The 21,604-nt window shown below is 35.5% G+C and overlaps 1 protein-coding gene across 1 annotated transcript in view; it reads right to left on the reverse strand.

The window, feature by feature from the left end:
• Nucleotides 1–4,044: 4,044 nt before the first annotated feature.
• The window catches only part of cfap299 (cilia and flagella associated protein 299), an 85,856-nt gene continuing 68,296 nt past the window's right edge, over nt 4,045–21,604 (reverse strand). Inside the window, exons 3-5 of the mRNA XM_056457139.1 lie at nt 19,740–19,882; nt 7,006–7,135; nt 4,045–4,310 (exon numbers count right to left, since the gene is read on the reverse strand). Coding sequence (XP_056313114.1) covers nt 4,188–4,310; nt 7,006–7,135; nt 19,740–19,882 — 396 coding nt within the window. The 3' untranslated portion in view covers nt 4,045–4,187. The remainder of the gene's footprint in view (nt 4,311–7,005; nt 7,136–19,739; nt 19,883–21,604) is intronic.

The following is a 21,604-nucleotide window of genomic DNA, read 5'->3' on the forward strand; positions in this document are numbered from 1 at the left end:
TTCGGACAACATTGGGAAGTCCGACTAATTCTGCGAATCGGTTCTTTTGAACGGTTCTTTTGAAGGAACCGGTTCAATAAAGGGACCGATGTAGGTCACGTGCACTCTAGAGTGCTCTGAAAGCTCTGCTCATACATAAACAAAAATGCATGGCTTCAGTCCCTACTTTTCAACATTTTCTGATTGAAGTTGACTCACTGCTCAAATCTTTCCGTATGTGTAACAACAAAAAATGTGTCAGATTCTTGGTTCTATACGAAGAACTCTTGTCTATTGACTCTGATTTGAGTTAGATCGCGTTCTTGTAATGCTCTTAATTAATTTATTTTTATACACTTTTATACAATTGTGATTCACTCACCCCTTTCTTTGTTTTGTTAGTCTTTTTCTTTCTGCAGCTCCCTCTTTTGTATCTTTCTTATATTGATCTCCTGATTGTGGTTGTACAGTATTCAGTATTTTCATTCTTGAATATATATATATATATATATATATATATATATATATATATATATATATATATATATATATATATATATATATATATATAAAGAATAAAGAAAGACAGCTCTGCTCAATTTGTTGAAGAATAACATAAAATATAAATCCATTTGGAAATAAAATGCAATTTGTATTGACACTTTTTTATAAACTTATTTGGTTTAACCTGTGTTTGAATGTTTTAGTTTAAATAAATTTGTTTTATTAACTCTGTTTCAAATAGATTGCATATTACCAGTTTGTAAAAGGGCATTCGGAATCTTGGATTTATAAAGGGGTATGGGGTTTTAATTTTTTTTTTATTTCATACACTATGTTTGCACAATTTTACAGCTTCTCAATGAAGTCGTTCACAATACAGAAAAAATATAGCCTATAAAACATTTCTGCCTGCATGTGCTTTAGACTCTAAAAGTGTTGGCTTATGAATCACCAAGGACCAGTGTCAGCCAAAAGCCAAAAGTATTTTAATGTTCTACTGAAGAAGAAAAAAGCCTAGATCTAGAAAGGCATGTAAGTTTTCATGCTCTCGCAGTTCAATGATCAGTTAAGCAGCTCTATAACTACGAGTCGGACTTGTCCAAAAGATTCATTTAAAAGACTCGGTTGAATAATTGCTCATTTTCATTCCGTCCGATTCAAGAACCATTGTAAAATATTTAAAAACAGAAAACGGTTGTTTTGAATTGCAATATTATTTCACAATATTTTAGATGGAAGTAAAATAAAGCATATAACTTTGGTAAGAGACTGCATCATTTGCTGAATCGCTAAATTTCATTCCACCCGATTCAAGAACGAAACACTTGTTTTGTGAACTTTATGAAGTGATTTATTGACAAGATTTGATTCGCTTTCGATTACTACCAGCATACCCGTCTTCACAAACAGAAGAATGAAGGTGTGAATCCGAGAGACGAAAGAAAAAGTCAGCAGGAACGTAATAACTGCACAAATGGCAATATTTATCTCGCAGGTTAAGTGCATCAAAACATTAACGTCTTCATCGCACACTGCGCGTTGTGTATCCAGTCATGTGGATGCGTGTTGTAATGCTCGACAGTGAGATCCGCGAAACGTCTCTCAGCAAAGCTGTGTGTCTGGACTGACGCGCTGAATGACATGGCTTATGGGGAGCATTAAAGGCTCTCTGTCCCATTTAGTGGAGCTCAATGGCGATGAGCAGACACATCCTGCACAGCGGACTCTGATCCGGATGCTGCACAGCGACCCCTCCGCACCACAGCCCCGCGTGCACGGCCTCAATATCCTCTGTCACGGGCTCTCTTTCAGGAGCATTGAGGAGGAAGTGATTGACTCCCACTCCAGACATCTGATGCCAGGGGACTTATTTTCAAGATACGGGTTTTTCAGATCTGTCCGAAGCGTAATTGCTGTACTAAAGGGGAAAAAGTGGCCTGCGCTCTATAACCTATATTTATCATGTTTTATTTTGCCACCAGCTCTCTCTACGTCCACTGTGGGAGCCAGATTTTCACAAGCACATCTGCTGTGTTGATTTGTAGGTGTATGAATGAGCTGTGCCGTTGTGAGGGACTGGAGTGGGTAGTTTCATCACACTACCACTCCACCACATGAATGAGGGCTGTGGCCTGTTAACTCAAACAGTTATGAATGTGGGTGAATCACCACCCACTTCTTGAAGCCCCCATCCTGGTGATTAAACAGAAACTTTATGTAGGTACATACACATGGTAAATCTTTTTTTTTTCTGTTAGACTGATTTTGCGATATTAAGTTTAATATCAGGTATGTTGGACATTAGGGCTGCACAATATATCGTTTCAGCATCTATATCGCAATGTGCACATTTTCAATAGTCACATCGCAAGGTATGCAATGTTCAGTCTGAATTATAGTTGACCAGGAGCTACAGAATTGTATTTAATTACTGTATTTATATGGTTTATGCAAAAGAAAAGAAATTTGTTTCTTGTTTCTAGTCCAAATATATACATTTCAAAGTGAAAACCAGATTATTTTGCTTTCCACACTGGCAGATAATTTAGCTTGTTTTAAGGAAAAACTCTAAGTTTTGCCTGATTTCTTCTGAAGTTGAAAATAAAACAATATTTTAACATGATACATGAAGAAATGTTTTGATATATGGACTAGCGAAAAGCAAAATAAGACTAGCAAAGTAAGAAAAGTATATTTTGGATTGTGATTATTCAATTTCTGTACTTGAATACTGTTGGGCTCCCCAGAAATTGTCAAATAGTACCATTCAAAGTACCTCAATCAAGTTAACTTAATACATTTAAGTGGATTGGAAATAAAACAATTAAGTTGTCCCAAAAAAAACTCAAAAATTGTGTTGTTTCAGTTTTTTTTAGTTTGAACAAACAGCAAAATAGATATCTGTTGAGTGCAGGAAGAGTTTACCCAAACTCATGAATCATTTAGTCATTTAGAAGATATTTTAAAGAATAATTGTTTTTTTATAACATAAATTTATTTTAAATTACTATGGATGTTAATAGCTCCAGTGGCTTCTGACACAAAATGTCTTCTGTTTTTCTCATCAGAAAAAAAAAACTCAGAAACGTTTGGAACCATATAAAAGTGTGAGTAAATTGTAATTTTTAAATGATTTAATTGATTGTTAATAAAGACACAATTTATTTGCAAAATCAGGTTACTGAAATTAATAATACTCTTCCTATTGTTAGCAATGTATACAGAAGTTTACATTCAGTAAAATTGTTCAAAGATTTTATACTTAAAATGGAAAGTTTTTAAATTTTAGAGTATTCAAAAACAGAAAACCATTTCACTATATTTTAAATAAGTATAACTTCAGTAAGGACACTTGAGCATTTAAAAAACTTGATTATTAAATTTGTACAGATTCAGTCTTTGCTTTAAAGAATATTTTATTCTATATTCGTTGATTAAGGACAAAAAAGACCTTATTTTTCCCTTGCAAGTTAGTAATGTGCTGCTCCTATCAATAATCACCCTTCTTGTGAACGTGGCCAACTTGGCTAGAGTAAATCAGAACCATTCAAGTACCAAGATGGCATCAGCAACCATCAGGAACTACCAGCAGTGCAATATCTTGCTGACTCCTTTTTTTGTAAATTCTCAAAGAGAAAATTATTGACAGATGTATATCTAATGCCGGAACTCCCTGCTGTATCTTATGATCTCAATGTGTGTCCTTGTCTATTTCATGAAGTGTTTGGCAGCTTTTAGTCAAAATGAAGCTACAAGCAGTGATGCGGGGACATGAAAGAACCCCCATGTTTCTGAAGGGATTTATCTTTGATGTGTTCAGACAAACAGAGGAGTTGTTTTAGATAAGAGTATACAATGCAAAGCTCAGGTTCCCAAGTGAGTGCATCATCAGACAATCTCGGAGAGCTCTGTCATTTAGTGGCTCAAATGTGGGATCGTTGATGATTCAAATAGGAAAGCATTTAGAAAAAAATAACACACAGAATGAAATTTGTATTCATAAATGCATTTAAATCTTGTGAAATGACTTAAAATAGTTTTACAGTGAAGTCTGATTCAGTATAGAAAATGTAAATCATAGATCAAAACGCACAGATGTGCTACTCTGCGTATCCAGATGTTGTGCACAAAAGGAAGTCAATAATGTAAGATTAACGCTGTTTTTATATAGACGAAATTAGAGACTCTGTGTGTTTTTAATACATTTAATTGGAGAGTGGCGTACAGGATCTGGTGGTGGGTTTTCTGGTGACGTGATCATAAATGACAACATGCACATATAGGTCAGATTGGACAGGAGTTCGAGTGGAGCTATCGCCAGGTAATTCCTGTTGGGTCACAGAAAAAAAATAAAAGATGTTAAAACCGATTTACTACAGGAGAAAACACTCCATAATATATTTTCAAGAACTGTTGCAAGATTAAATGGATGCCGAATAGCTTTTTAGAGGCCCGAATCTCTTTCTTACACATTGGTTATAGTTACAGGAGACAAACATTATTCAGTGCACATTAATAAATCAGTAATCCCACGCTTAACTTTTACACTTATCTTTAAGATTCAAAACACTGCAGTGCACAAAATTTCAATTTTGGATGCAACTCAAATGTCTATTTACATTACTAAAGCAGAGAAAAAGTGCATATCTTGCAGTATAAGTTTGATTTGCTGTTTAAACATCACTGTGGGTGTGACTTTAAAATATGGACTCCATAGGGTGCCTCCACCAAGAATAAATAAGATCTTAAGCCAGCTGGGATCCATTATTAAAGGGGAACATGTCAGAAGATTTAGGTTTACATTCATTCTATGTATTTACCGTACATCAAACTTGTCTGGGTTAACCGATTTTTTGTTTAGAGCAGAGATAAATACAAACATATGCTGAACATTCCCCAAAAATGAAATGAGCAAAAAAGCATTAGCTGTTGATTTATAAGGACTGGTTATCAGACTAAACCACCAACTGCTACTCTGGCGGATGATTCCGTCAAAAGTGAACATAACCCAAAGAAGAATTTGGGTTTATAATTTTGAAATGTTCACATTGCTGGCTATGTCAAATGGGGTGTGAAAAACAACAACAAACAAACAAACAAATCAAATGCAGGGTTTAATATGCCATGATTCCGCCAGTTTGTATGAAGGAATGCATCCACATGGGCAATGAGGTCATGCGTGGTGGGGGCCTGAGGTTGGATTCTGGGTGCACAGGCGGTTTCAGTGTCTGGGTTCCTTAGCCTCCCCTCGTTTTTAATAGCTGGCCTGGTCGGGGTGTGCTCGACCACAGGCAATACTCGCCTCTGCCATCTCGCCCTCAACGAGGCAGCCTGGGCGAGTTTGTGTTCAAAGAGGCCGGTCTGCAGCGTTGCCTCTTTTCCAAAATAGCATGCACTCATAGCTCCTGGGCACACAGGCAAAAAACTAGTGGCACAGGTTCCTGGACTAAATTTCGCGGTTCGCTCTAACCCACTCTGATGGATATTTTGAGAGATTGGAGCAAAAATGATACCCAGGTGCAACAATACAGTCTCTCCACTTCACACGGAGGCTATTTGATATGATGATAGAAGGATTTCATGAAGACTCTGCCTGCTCACAGCTTGAATGTTGCTGTTAGGATTTTATGTGCACATGCGGGTTTTGTTCACACCAAAATGAAAATTCATCATTTATTCACCCTTGTGTCATTCCAAACCATAGACTTAATCGTCTTTATTACATAAATAATAATATTTTTAATCATATCTGCAAGATCTCCCACTGAAAGTCTATATACTCAAAATTGAGTAATTTCATAAAAGGCTAAAGAGACGTGATCACTTTATATGTGACAGATCTATTTATGAAAAAAAATGAATTTAGGCTTTGATGGTCATAAACACAGAGATTCAGTGTATAATGTTTATGGTATCAAAATTTGTTTACAGAAGCTCAATCATGTTTGCTTGGCACACAAGAACCAGTGGTGTTTATTTTTATGTCACATCAGCATGTTTGATCTTTTGAAAGAACCAATGAGCTTACTTCTTCTGTGCTTGCTGATCAATGTTTAGTATATATGAATAAATACCTAAATTAAGTCAGTGCCAATAGCCTAGCGGTAAAGTGTGCTGACATAAAGCACTGAGGTGCTCACGGCGACCTGAGTTTGATTCCTGGCTCAAGGTCCTTTGCTGATCCTTCCCTCCTCTCTCTGCTCCCAAAGTATTCCTGTCTCAACTCCACTGTCCTGTATAATAAAGGTGAAAACCCCTAAAACCAAATAAAAAACAAACAAACCACCAAAAAACAAAATTTATGACAGTAAATGTTTTGTGTGACTTTATTTTAATAAGTTATTTAGTTTTCAACTGAATTTTTAGAACTGACTACACACAAAAAAAAAAAAAAGTTGACTCAATTTAAATTTTAAGGCGTCAAACTTCAGGACATTTTTGAGTTGACTCAACTTTAAGTTTGTTGTTTTAATTTTAAGTTGGGTCAACTTTTTTTTACAGTGTTACCATAATTTTAGTCAGTTTGACTGATGTAAATTGAGATTGCTAAAAAAGTTCTATAGATTCAACTAAAAAGTTTAGACAGCAAGGTTTTTGCTGCATATGTACACCATTATATGCATATCAATTTATTTTTCATTTCTTTGTGAATGTGTCAATGGATCCAGGTTTTAAGTGAAAAAAAAAACTTACAATGGAGAGAGAAACCTCTCAAATTTGATTTAAAAATACATATTTATTTGTGTTGCAAAGACAGATAACAACACAATGATGATGGGAAAATGATGATAGAATTTCCATTTTGGGGTGAACTAACCCTGTACTCAACGGACTAAAAACTGTAACTAATAGTAATACAGAGAAAATACAATGGCCTTTTTAACTCTTAATCACGCTTGAGTGATTCATTAAACAAATACTCTGTTAAACATAGTGCAGGTGTTGGTTTACTTGTGGATGGTAAATGAGAACTAAGAGAGAGGTCAGCACTCTCTGTTTACCCCTCCTATCAAAGCTGCTCACCTCTGGGTCAACATTCAAGATTTTCCTGTCGTTCTTGCACTTGAAGAGCAGACCGCTTGGATTCTCTGTGATTACCTCATAGTTTGAGCTGGTATTGTGTTTGGACACCTGCGTCCTCCAGTTGTAGAAGCTGAAAGAAAAGGTTGAGGTTAATACATTTCTAATTGTTTAGAGATTAAAACGCAAGCCTTAAAGGTTTAGACCACTGCAGTATGATTGAACCACTTTGGGGAATAATATAAACTTAAGACTAAAAAGTAAAACTGCTCACTTGAAAAAAAAAGTAGGATTGGCCATGTTTGCTATTCTTAAGAAAATGAATTCATTTACAGTTTTTAGTTTGATCAAATGTGCTTAGAAAAGCCAGGTGTTTAGCTGTGTTTAAGACATTCAGTCTATTCAGTGTTCTGCCAATGGAAATAGTTTTGCTCCTTCATTCTTGTTCTATGTATTGCTATTGACAACTGCTACAAGGCAGAAGTGCAATCATGCTCTTGACATTCACAAAATGATATTTATGGTGGCTTTTTTCTCAAAAATATTAAATAGCTAAAATGAATTAATATGGTTGGAGAACATATTGAATTAAAATAAAGAAACAATACATCTTTAATTTTAATTTTAGGGACTAAATCATAGAAATTTCAAAGAAAAATTGCATTGACCGCTGCTAAATAACATATCGCAGAATATCTGTGAATATGTCAGAAATGATGTTGTTTTGTACATGAAGTATTTATGATTTGGATATTTTAACAGTTGTAACAGTATTTTAAAATATATTTTAAAATTAACTTTGCAAGTTTGTTAATATGAAGACATCTTTTGTATTTATATGATTATCCATTATATTTATATGGATGTTCACAGATGTTTTCTTTGTATTTAACGTTACACATCGCATTGTGTTGTATTTAATATTTAATTGGAAGTGTTTGTAAACACCTTTTAGTGTCTGTAAACCTAATGCAAACTAATAATTATAGTTGGCAATTCCAGCATTAGGGTGGCACGGTGGCTCAGTGGTTAGCACTGTCACCTCACAGCAAGAAGGTCGCTAGTTTAAGCCCCGGCTGGGTCAGTTGGCATTTCTGTGTGGAGTTTGCATGTTCTCCCCGTGTTGGCAAGGGTTTCCTCCGGTTTCCCCCCACAGTCCAAAGATATGCGGTACAGGTGACTTGAATAAGCTAAATTTGCTTTAGTGTATGTGTTTGAAATGTGAGAGTGTATGGGTATTTCCCAGTGTTTGGTTGCAGCAGGAGGGACAACCGCTGCATAAAACATATGCTGGATAGGTTGGCAGTTCATTCCACTGTGGTGACCCCTGATAAAATAAAGGGAATAAGCTGGAGGAAAATGAACGAATGAATTCCAGCAATATGGTTTGTGATTAGGGCTGGACGATATGGCAAAAACTTATATCATGGTATAATTCTTAATTTCGGTCGATACGATATAATTCCGATATCGATATGGACAATATTAAAAAGCCAGGAAAAATTGTCAAGAACACACACAATGGATGTCTGTATCCACAAATGTCTGCAAACTGAATTTGTACAGTCTATAGTACCTCCAGGCTCTTACAAATAGTTTTTTTTTAAATAGTACAAAACAATTTATCTTCACTTTTTATTTGTATTTAGCCTTTACAAACAAGAAATGTTAAATAAACCATCAAATAAATAAAACTCTGACTCTGATAATATATATAAAGAGATAGTTCGTGGGGGTTAGCTTGACCAACATTTTTTTTTTTTTTTTTTTTTTGTATATGCCTAATATTTAACAATTGAAATAATACCAAAATCTTACAATTATGACATCCACATAGTAAAAAAACATAGAAAAAGAATAATAATTTTAATAATAAAAAAATCTAAAAGAGTATAGGCTACATTAATATTTGCAATAGAAAAGAGATGTTTGAGTATATTCATACTTCTGGTTGCTCTTCATCTTGAACATCCTTTAAGGGTTCTATCTGTCTATTTATATTTGTGTTCAATTACCCAATTAAATTAAAAAGGTTTAACATAAAATATTTCTCATATTTTATATAGTCTATTTATATGGACTGTTTTATATTATTTTATATGACACATGTTCATTATTTAACAGATTGAATACCTCTATTAATCCCATTCTTTCTATTTCATCAGCTTTGCAATAACCAGATTCCTGATCAATTTGTTTGTGAATTTTATTTTGTAAGTTTGTGCGAGTGCTATTTGCCAGCATGCAGCGAGTTTATGTGTATGTGAGTGTTAATTTAGCTGTTTATGCGAGGATCGAGTATATGCAAGGATGGAGTTGTACGTGCGTGTGTTAATGTGGGTGTTTATTCAAGTATCGAGTTTATCTACGTGCGTGTGTATGTGGGTGTATGCATGCATCAAGTTTATATGCATAAGCGCAATTTTCATACATGTTTTGAACATTCAATAGTATAGGTGTATATGAGAGTAATTTATAGGTGTATATGCACGTGTTATGTATGTGTTGATGAGCAAAGTTTGATTTAAATCCTACACGGCGCCTCATAGCCATCTGTGTTTGCTTCATTGCCTTCTCCTCTGACACCGCTGGTTTGAAGCTGCAGAACACCGAAACTATAAGTTTATAGAAACTTAAAAAGCCGAACCACTTCCACACCACTGCATTAGTCTTTCCTCGCTTATCAACTATTTAATCAGCATTCATACTTCTGGAAGCTGGTTCATTCATATCTGTATTTAGAGCACTCATTTTGTAGCTAAAACTTTGCAACGGAGCTTAACCAACTGCTGAGCGCCGGCAGTGTGTCTGTGATGTACAGCATCACAAAAGTGACATCACGCTCTTTCTGACGGCTGAGCACTGACCGTCATTCAGTGACAAGTGATATTAGATAAGATTTTATATATATAATAAAAAAAATATATATATATATTTATGCAAATTTATATATCGAAATTCCGGAAATGGGTTTATAAATCATATCACCGTTATTGAAAAAAAATCTATCGTGATATATATTGATATTGAATTATTGTCCAGCTCTATTTGTGAAATTAAACTCAAAATACATAATCTCAGAGCACTGATAAGCAAAATATGTTTTTCTAAAATATATTTGAGGCAAATAGGCATTTATTTCTTATGACATAAACTGACAGCATTTTTAGTAAATTGGACAAGTTCTTTCAAGTGGATTTTAAGTCTAATGTCTAAATAATGACATCCACATGATGAAGGGGTCTTAGCTGAACTTTAAAATATCCTTCTATGTTTACATATTTAATAGATTTTATGAAGATTACTATAAGAAAAGCTATGCTATGGATATTACAACTCTGTTATGGATTTGAAATAGTTTGAAATACACACAGAATAAAGAATCACTTTTGCAGACAAAATTACTCAGAACGCCAGATTTGACATTTCAAATGTTTTATTTTAAAAAAAAATAAGTTCGAGTCCCGGCTGAACCATTTGGCATTCCTGTGTGGAGTTTGCATGTTCTCCCTGTGTTGGTGTGGGTTTCCTCTGAGTGCTCTGGTTCCACACAGTCCAAAGACATGTGCCATAGGTGAATTGAACAAACTAAATTGGCTGTAATACACTACTAGTGTGTGTGTGTGTGTGTGTGTGTGTGAGAATGATTGTATGGGTGTTTCCCAGTACTGGGTTGTGGCTGGAAGGCCATCCGCTGCGTAAAACATATGCTGGAATAGTTGGCAGTTCATTCCGCTGTGGTGACCTCTGAAATAGAGACTAAGCCCGAGGAAAATGCATGTATGTTCTACCCCAAAACCTTTTTCTTTTCATGCAGTGTACATGCTTTCATTTTCCAAGTGAATTCTTAAAGAAAGCAACTGTTACTTTGAAATGTAGCCATTTTACTATTTTAGTCTTTGCATTTCACTGATGTATCAGTTTCCCTCTAATTGAATACAGAGACATTGGGATATTTATTTGAATATGTTCAAGAATAGATGTCCGGCTTCAGAAATCGATGTTCACACATGAGCTCCTACAAAACTTTCAAGACATTCCAAGCCAAATAAAAAAAACACTGCTCCTGAAAATTCCAGTGTCTGTACTGATCAATATAAAGACTGAGACCCAGCAGGCCACTCTAAATGGCAGTGAGAATAGATCTAAAATATAATTAATGCACGCAATAAGCTATAATGAAAAACGAGAGCATCTGGCCCAAGCTCAACTGCTGGAAAACAGCTGCTTTGCAGAAACACAACTCCAAATGTCACACTCTGAGGCAGCGAGGCTTGCGCAAATGGACCTCAGCTTTTCCCAAGCAGTAGTTTGTGGTCCAAGAACAAAGCTGGACTTTGGGGAGAGGCTCTTTATAAGTCTGAAGGAGAGGCAAATGGATACAAGAGCTTTTTATTCTCCGTCATGATGATAACACTGTGGACGTCAGCCAACACGCTATATGGTTTGTATTGCTAAAGCTACTTAGCAGTCCAAAACTTATAAACAGCATCTGTATAACCTAACCTCAAGGATATAAATCACTGAACAAACCTATGCACAAAATCCCCTTGATTTCAAGATGGGGAGGATTTGGTTCAGTAGCAATCCCCGATGCTGCGTAAAGACATTTGAATATTTGCATAGCAGTTGTAAAAATATTTTGTGGATACTATGACATATAACTGCATAATAAATCCCTAACATGCCTACATTAGGCATAAATGTTAAGTATTTATACAAATGTAGACAACAAGAAGCAACACTTGTCCTCAATCTGAGAAAAAACTTCAATAAATAAACAATTAAGTGGATTTTTTTCCAGTGCTCAGCAGGCCGATATCTTGAAAAGTATAACATCATTTATTGCATATGGTTTTGTGTGTAAGAGAGTGATGGAAAGACACCTAAAACTTCCCTGTCTGGCATTTCCTCACAAGGTGACCAGAAACCATGGTGCTCGTCACCAAAGCAAACAAAAGAGTGCTCAAAGTGAAAAGACTGGCTAATAAGACATAAACAAAAAGTAATTGTCTGGATTAAACATCCTCATGGGGTCTCCTCTAGCCATTTTGCACCACAGGAAAGACGGTTGCCATCGGAGTGACTGCTGTAATGGTAAACATGGCAGACCCTCACAAGAGCCAGAGTCTGTGGAGAAATACCGTGATGCATGAAATGACAAGTTTAGTTCATGTTCTGTTTGCCCTTTGAATCAAACATTCTAGTCCTGCCATGCACACACAAAAAATGTATAGTCTTCGCTTTTCTTCTCTCCACACGGTTTGTAACATATACAAAATGTCAAACTTTGTGAGGGACTCAGAAGCTAGGACGTGTATTCACTTCCTCCTTTTTTAAAATAAGGTTTGACAGCATTTTCTGTGTCTATTTATATTGAAATGCCATATAGCAATTAGCATTTTTGGGTTGACCACTTTTATGCAATGGTAAACCACTTACTTTTGGTCGAAGAAACAGGACAGATGTGAGATATTTTAACAGAGAACATGAAAAGATGGGCAGAAAAAAATGCTCCAAAGCTTTTACATTTTCAAGTCAGAGGAAGCTGAAGGACTCTCTGAGCATTTGGTTCATTCGTTATTTTAGTGATTGAAAACGCATGTGCAACTTGTCACGTTTTTGTTTTTGACACTTTTTGGTCCCATATTGTCCCTGCAGATATGTCACCTGGTAAAGTGAAATGTTTAATATTGATAGTGCAGCTGGATGGCAACCCACCCACACTAATCTACCAATGTGTGAAAAACCTGGGCTTTGTGGAAACAATTATCATGCTGTTAATAACAGGTCTGTGTCTTTACTATTACGCTACACAACACTAAGAAAAAAAAGGATGTTTGTGTACCTCAGAGCTCTATGGTTACCAAACTAAAGCCTGATGGAGTGTTTTAAGAGTGTTTTAAAAATCCCCAGCTGTAACTCTATGGATCAATGAGAAAGCAAAAAATCTGGTTCGTAACCTAGAATTAGTGAGAAATCTGGAAAGGAAGCCGCCCTTGAGTCCATTTAACCAAAGAAAGCAGATTTAGCCAAAAAGATTTAGCTATCTATATATCTCTTGATAGATAGCCATCTATGAAGCTAAAACAATGTAGTTACATTAGTTGCATTGGGTGTATCACTAGAGGTTTGCAGTTTCTATAACAAGTCTCACCACACATTGATAGGCTGATTTTATTGTTTTTTTTTCTCTTTTGTCAGCTCTTTTTTTAAATTCCCCTCATTAAAGTGTTAGTTCACACGAACTCTAAATTTATGTTATTAATTACTCCCTTTTATGTGGTTACAACCCCCTGAAACCTTTGTTCATCTTCGAATACAAATGAATATATTTTAGATGAATCTGCGAGCTCCCTCATCCTCCATGGATAGCAACAGTCCTGACTCTTTTAAAGTAAAAAAAAACAAAAAATAAAACCCAGACCTTATGTAATAACCCAGGAAATACATCAGCAGATTGACCGAACATGACACGCATAATGGGCATATCACTCTAGTGCCCTATACTGACACCGAGCATGTGCCTATTCTCATAGCTTGATAATATTATGATAGAACCACTGAAGACATATGGGGTCCGTTCTTCATACCTCGCTTAAATGATTCAAGATAACACATTTGTATCTAAAAAGTCCATATTAATAAATGTTCTGTTTAAACCCCTTAAAGAGAGGTTTTATTTATATATTTTTAAACTTGTGTGTTTGTGTATGTGTGTGTGTGTGTGTATATATATATATATATATATATATATATACAACTACTACTGTTAGAAAATATCAGAATTGCTTAAAATGACCTGATCTAATCCCGTTTATATGAAATAAGCTGCTGCTCCTAAGCAGATTTGAGCTACCAGAACTGTTCCTATGACAACAATTCTTAGGATGTATTGAAGAACAAAATAATACTGGATCATGTCAAATCGTCAATATCCAAATCCAGCTAATTGAGTAATCCATGTACGAAGAACAGACCCATGGACTGTTTAAATTATGTTTTATGGAACCTTTCTGGACTATGGATGGTGAGGAAGCTCTTGGATTTCATTTAAAATATCTTTGTTCATTTTCAGTACTAAAACTAAGTTATCAGGGGTCTGGAATGAAATGAGGCTGAGTAATAATTATGGATGCACTGATTGACTTGCAAAAAAAATGGAATTGGATGATTTTTGTTAAAAACATGCAATCAGTAACCAGATGGTTTTTGATTTCGGTTTGCCTGGTCTATTTGTACAACAACTTTATACTAAAAAGTCTATGAAGGAAATGTTAACAGAGATCAGAGAAGCTGAAGACGGGGCACAAATGCAGCCGGACAAATGCAGACAAATGTTGCTGACAACTGAAAAACACAAGATGCAGTTATAAGAACAAGCTCTAACTTGAACCTTTATTAGTTTTATACTTTTGTGATTCCTTTCAACATGAAATACTGTACGGATCACATTTGTGTTTAGCCAGTTTTCATTACAGGTGATTCATTTAGGTGATCACTTAATGTACATGGGCTTCATTCAATATAATTCTGTGTCTGAAGATAAAATTTCATTTTTTTTTTTTGGATTGTAGTACATTAGTTGGGTGTTTGGAAAAAACTCAATGGCACACATACTGTTCATGATGTGTGAAATATTGGAGGAGTAAGGCATTTATTATACAACATGCTGTCATAATAAAAGTAAGATTGTATTTTCTTTTTAGATGATCTCTGTATAATCAAATCTTTATAATAATCCATATTAAATAGGACCAGAGCAGCTGCATTGTTCACAGTAATCAAAGAATTGCCCCCATGCTGTAAGAAAATTAAATAGCTTTTTTACCCATCATGTCCACAGTTTTATGTCCGTACCAAAGTTAAATGTAGCCTCATTTCATTATTTATTATTATTTCCCTATTTTCCCTATTTATTTTTTTCCACTTCATATATTTGAAATATATAGTCTTTTTTTAAGTCACAAACTGCCCAAGGTGATTCATGTTGCTCATTTGTGTGAATAAAGATTGAAGTGCAGCTGTTGCCTCGAATTTGAAATCCCTGTAGATTTAGCATGTGATGAAGCTAATACACTTTTTTTTTTAACACATAACCATTTTTTATAGCTTTTAGGTAAAAAAGCACAAATAAAATTGAAAATTAGTGTCGAATTAGCCAATTTGCTAGTTTTTTTTTTTTTTAAGATGGAAAATCATGATCATGCATCACTATTAAATATTGACATAATTATATATTTTTTTGTCTGAACTAACCCTTTAAGACAAATGTGATTGTCCTCAGCTGGTGGCCATGACATTTGTAGTCTTTATTTTTGTGGTGAGGCAGTCAAAATCTGTCAGCTGTAGAGTGAATTCATGCATCTGTATGGGAAGAACACAGCATCTGCTCCATCTTAGTTGTAACCACAAGCACTGCCTGTTATTGTTCCCGTGAGAAGGATGGTGGAGGAAAGAGAGAACAGAGAGAGAGAAAGAGAGGGAGGGAGAGAAAAGGGGACTAAAAAAGAAAGAAGTAGGGAGAGAAAGAGATGGAGTTGGTTGGGAGTACACAGGAAATGAGAATGCTTATGCTGTAGTGTACTTCCTTTACTTCCTTTGATTAGATCATGAACTGTGGCAGTTAGGATGCTGATGTACAAACACACACACAGTTGGCGTGCATACTGTAGCAGCTTTAGATGTATTAAAATGGCAAAATTACATTTTTGCATTCAGTTGTTTAATCGTGAATACATGTATTCAGTATAAATAGCAGAATGACCGTCTTCAATTTGCTATGCTTTTTCTGTATTTATTATTATGTATTCATTTATTATTTTATAATATTGGGGTTAAATTTTTTGTCCCGTTTTAGCAGAATGGCAAGTTGCTTCATGTTAGCGAACAGATAATTTGAGATATTTTTGAAAATGTATTGATCTTAATATTATGTGTAAGAGCAAGCTCAGCCATTGGAACCTTATTGCATTATGTTGTTTGATGTTGCTTGCTGGTATTTTCTACATTCTTTTATTTTTACGTACACCAGTGGTCTCAAACTCAATTCCTGGAGGGTCACAGCTCTGCAGATTTTAGCTCCAACAACCTTCAACTCATTCATTCATTCATTCATTTTCTTTTCGGCTCAGTCCCTTTATTAATCCGGGGTCGCTACAGCGGAATGAACCGCCAACTTATCCAGCACATGTTTTATGCAGTAGATGCCCTTTCAGCTGCAACCCATCTCTGGCAAACATCCATACACATTCATTCACACTCATACACTACGGACAATTTAGCCTACCCAATTCACCTGTACCACATGTCTTTAGAGCACCCGGAGGAAACCCACGCGAACGCAGGGAGAACATGCAAACTCCACACAGAAACGCCAACTGACCAAGATGAGGCTCAAACCAGCGACCTTCTTGCTGTGAGACGACAGCACTACCTACTGCGCCACTGCGTCGCCACAACCTCCAACTCACACCTGCTTATTAGTCTCTAGTAGTCTTGAACACTTTGATTAGTTGGATCAGCTGTGTTTGATTGGGGTTAGAGCAAAACTGTACAGAGCTGTTGCCCTCCAGAAATCCAGTTTGACACCCATGACTCACACAAAAAAATGCTCAATCAATCAATTTTGTGTTGGGACAACATGAAGGAATTAAATTAGCTTATTATTTTTCACACATTTAAGTGGATTGAACATTCAAACATTAATGAAAAAAATCAAGAGTTGTGTTTTGGCTCATTTTAAATCAGTAGTTTGAACAAACAGCAAACAAAATTTTTGGAGTGTAGACTGTTTTCTGCCATTTGTTGTTCCTAATAATTTCTAATACTGAAATCTAATACAAAATCATAAGTTCTAATAAAGAGCCTAATTATGCAGAGCAGAATAAGGTCAATAAGATTTAATGATTTTAGGTGCATTTACAAAATTGCATAAAAAATATAGCTGTAAGCAGTAATGGCCATTACCTTTACCATAGCCTTGGTAAAATTTATAATACATTTTTTACAATATCAAAACAACATCCTAACTGATGCTTTACACTACAGAATTTTATCCTAATTGAAGCCCAATTAGCAAATGAACAAGGTCACCAACAGTTCAGGCTGTGATTGGGGAAAATCTGCAGGTGTTCAGCAGTCTGCAGTCTTTATGTGTGAACTACTCAAGAACACATCGAAGAGGCTTGAAAAACAAAGATGCAAAAAAATGAATATCTAGAATAACAAATCTAGACCAGTTGGATGGCTCGTCTTCACATGCTGTCAGGTGTAGCAACAGACTGCAACTTATGGGTTGGGATTGTATTAAAGCGGTCAACAGAAATGTCTGTGATTGGCTAAAATAATATGTCAATGATAATTGATTCAGGTTCAACACCAAGCAACACGGATATGGGTGAGATTGAAAGTCATGTACAGTATATCAGCTGAAGTGATTGACGTGGCTTTTAGATGCTCTAGTCAAAGCTTTCAGTGAGATGATAGATTTGCTTATCATCTTTTCAAAGATGGTAGGTACCATCTAGGCATGGGCCGGTATAAGATTCTGAAGGTATGATAACCTTGGATAAAAATATCATGGTTTCACGGTATTGGGATTGTGATGATCTAAAATATATTATTATTAAATGTATGAGTAAAAAACAAACAAAAAATCCCTTTTAAATATAGTATATTTTAGTTTGAGAAACATTTCAAATATTTTGGGGTCAGGTTAAATAATGGAAATGGATCATTGACTTCTGCTGTCTTCATTTATTTCAAAAACTGATTTTTTTACTATTTAAAATGGCATGTTTGGATATATTTTCTGCTGGAGATACTGTTGTCCTAAAAACAAACAAAAAAAGTAAATAAAAAATTATACACATACCTTGGGAACGGTATTGCAGAAAATTGTGACTTTTTTAAAACCTTGACTTTTCCAAACCTTAAAAACGGTTATTGTCCAATGCCTAGTACCATCTTGCCCCAAAAGCTACAGAAAAGCGCCATTAAGTCTGTTTGTGAAGCTGCAGAGAAAGCCACAAGATGGCTATGGATATAGAGGACGAATCCGTAGGTGATAGCTACTGGGATGCATGCTGGGGTCTGATCAAACTTAGCTGGGTCACCTGGGCGAGGGTGTCTGATGTTGAAAGACCCAAAACACCCAGTGACCCCAGGATACATCACTCACAATGCGTCCCAGTGCAACTAGATGATGAATCTTGCACACATCAGAGCTTTATCATCATTTGGCTGGATGTCTTTTTTGATGGCTGAAATATCATGATGGTGTCTAGGATTATTTTACTGCTGAGCAAATTAAGAAAGTTGCGCCAAGTGAGATTCAACCCCCTAACTTTCTGCTTGGGTGTACAACCTTGATTAGTTTACAGGTGACAGACTTTTGTATGAAAGAACTATCAATGTGAATAGGATTACAAAATCAAGCACACCATACTAATCTATCTTTGCAGTGTAAGTGTTTTATGTTTACCCTCATAGTCAAAGGACTGCATTAGAAAGAAAGAATGGCCACTAACTTAGTTAGCTTATCATGTTCAGTTAACGTAACATGCTAATAATGCTAAGCTTGTACATGCTGAGCAGCAAATTTCAAAAATCTGTGTTGTTTGTTCTGCCAGTCTCAATACAAATATCGTCTAAACTGATATTTTAAGAAAATTAGACAAGAATTGTTGGCGGACTCAATAATTTTAAACAGTGAAGTATTTCACCTAGGGCGACACGGTGGCACAGTGGGCAACACACAGCAAGAAGGTTGCCGGTTCCAGCCCTGGCTGATCTGTTGGCATTTCTGTGTGGAGTTTGCATGTTTTCCCCGTGTTTGCATGGGTTTCCTTCGGGTGCTCCAGTTTCCCCCACAATTCAAAGACATGTGCTGTAGGTGAATTGGGTAAGCTAAATTGTCTGTAGTGTATGTACTTGTCTTCCAGGTTGAGTGTTGGGCTAACAACCCACCTTATAAAAACTAGATGCTACGAAACACCAATATGGTGTGGCTAAATATCGACTTCAATATAAAATGGCCCTGGGAGTATTTCACCTAAAATATACAAAATTTTCCTTGTTTTACCCTGTGAATACTTGTTTTTTATTAATCATGAAATTAGAAATTAGTAAAGTGAATCAGTGCAACACTGTAAAAACCTGCGTTCCAATAAATCTATTTGTGTGGGTACAACACGAGGAAATTAGGTTAACTTATTAGTTTTTACAAATTTAAGTGCATTGAACATAAAACAATGAAGTTGTTGCAAAAAAACCTCCAGAGTTGTGGTTTCAGCTTATTTTAAAAAGTAGTTTGAACAAACAGTAAAGTGTACAGAGTGTACACTATAAATCGTTTTTGGAATGGTTTTATTTTACTAACTTATTTTACAGAGGATCATCATAGACTAACATTAACATCACAGAATGAAAAGCCATTACTCACAATGTACGTCTGCTCTTTTTTTGAATGCACTGGTTATTGCAAAAACCCACTCTTCCTCTGTTTTATGAACAGTGAGTCTGTTTTGTTTTCACTGTATTTCATGCTCATTTTCATGCACCATTTGGAGTGGGCTTCCTTGTCACAAAGACAAATGCTTCAGGGATCAGTTGGATGCTGCTTTCCTGCACATTAATCTGGGAACATCTAACCTCTGAGATGTTCAGTAGCACATCCACCAAAACAATAGTAGCGGGAAACCATCACGGATGGGTCATAATATAAGTAGGCTTACCTTAAGTCAGATGTTTTTGGCAAAAGCCTTTTCTTTCCGCTGAAATATGGCTCAAAGTCTTCAGATTTTAGTCGGTGGGAGTAGTCTATATACCCAGATATTTCCTGTCCACGAGCATTTTGGTCCCTTATGAAAATGATGGACTGCAAGAAAAACAGGAGAACATGCTGTATAAATAATCTGTAGTTTAAAGTGCAGTCTTGAGAAACTAGACAATGGAGATAGGGAAGATTCAGTTAGAAATTCACCCTTATTTAAATTGTGTAACAATCCATAATGTAAAAAAAAAACACTAATTGTTAGTGTGTTTCTGAATGCAAGACATTGTTCAGAGTTCAGTCAGTAGTTGTTTCGTCTGGACGGCAATGATGAAAGAATAATGTCTAACCACATCTGCTGCGAAGAGGATCTCTGTTTTGGCTTGTCTGTTTACCTCTAAGAGACAGCGAGAGACAGAGTCACACTTCTTTTGTGAAGCCATCCTTTTTTGATAGCACAGTCAATGATATCACATTTGTATTTCTATCAGATCCCAGGCCATCTGTGGATTCCCCTTACATGTGCAGGATAAAAGTGAGATAACTAGCAGTGCAGACTTAAAAAGGAGCGCTCTTCCTTTAGATGCTTTAAACAGATGCTATCGGGTTCACAGCTGGCCAGGGGCTGATCCAGCTACCTTATCTGTGGCTTCTGCTCTTCCCCCGTCAGCCTTGAAAAGAAATCATCTGGCAAAGGCGAGGTATTACAGTGGGCAGAGCGAGCATTGGAGATCATCTTTCGATTGCAGACGAGGAATCAAAACCCTTTAGCCCACAGACATTCAATGGCAGAAAGGTTTCCTCTCGCCCTCATAAGCCCACAAGCCAAGTGATAAAAACAGATCTGACTGTTTCCATCCGTTTCCTGGAGTTTAACAGAGCAGGTGTTGTACCTTCAAGACGTTTACTGTATCTGATATTGCAAACATTACTTACAGACATTATAAACATGTCAGATATGAATGAACTAGCAAAAGTCAAAGCCCCATTTTAAACAAGATTTTATATATTAAATGCAAGGACAATATCTTCTCTGCTTCACATTAACTTTATAATAATAATAAATAATAGATGGTTTCCATTAAACATAAGAGATGCTATTGTAAAAAAAAAAAAATAAAAAATAAATAAATATATATATATAATATGTGATCATGCTCAGTTTTATTATATGTTAAATAATTAAAAGGTTTTTGCTGACAACTGGGTATAAAACCTACTGATTTGAAAGGATAGTAGCAAATAATAAGATCTAAAATGACAATTAGTATTATGGCTTCTTTTAAACTCTTTAATGTGTAAACAAATGATTTATGATCTGAGTGTGCCTGAAAAGATTGTTTGGTATATCAACTATTGTTATACTGAACGACATTTCAGTCATCTGTAAATTGAGGTAAAATGTATGGTAGTAATTTTTGATCTGGAATATACAGTTAAAGTCAGAATTATTAGCCCCCTCTTTGAATTTTTGTTTCTTTTTTTAAATATTTCCCAAATGATGTTTAACAGAGCAAGGAAATTTTCACAGGTATGTCTGATAATATTTTATCTTCTGGAGAAAGTCTTATTTGTTTTATTTCGGCTAGAATAAAAGCAGTTTTAATAAAAAAAAACATTTTAAGGTCCAAATTATTAGCCCCTTTAAGCTACATTTTTTCGATAGTCTACAGAACAAACCATCGCTATACAATACCTTGCCTAATTACCCTAACCTGCCTAGCTAACCTATTTAGCTTAGTTAAGCCTTTAAATGTCACTTTAAGCTGTATAGAAGTGTCTTGAAAAATATCTAGTCAAATATTATGTACTGTCATCATGGCAAAG

The sequence above is a fragment of the Danio aesculapii genome, chromosome 5 (genome assembly GCF_903798145.1).
Source record: "Danio aesculapii chromosome 5, fDanAes4.1, whole genome shotgun sequence".
Classification (NCBI taxonomy): domain Eukaryota; kingdom Metazoa; phylum Chordata; class Actinopteri; order Cypriniformes; family Danionidae; genus Danio; species Danio aesculapii.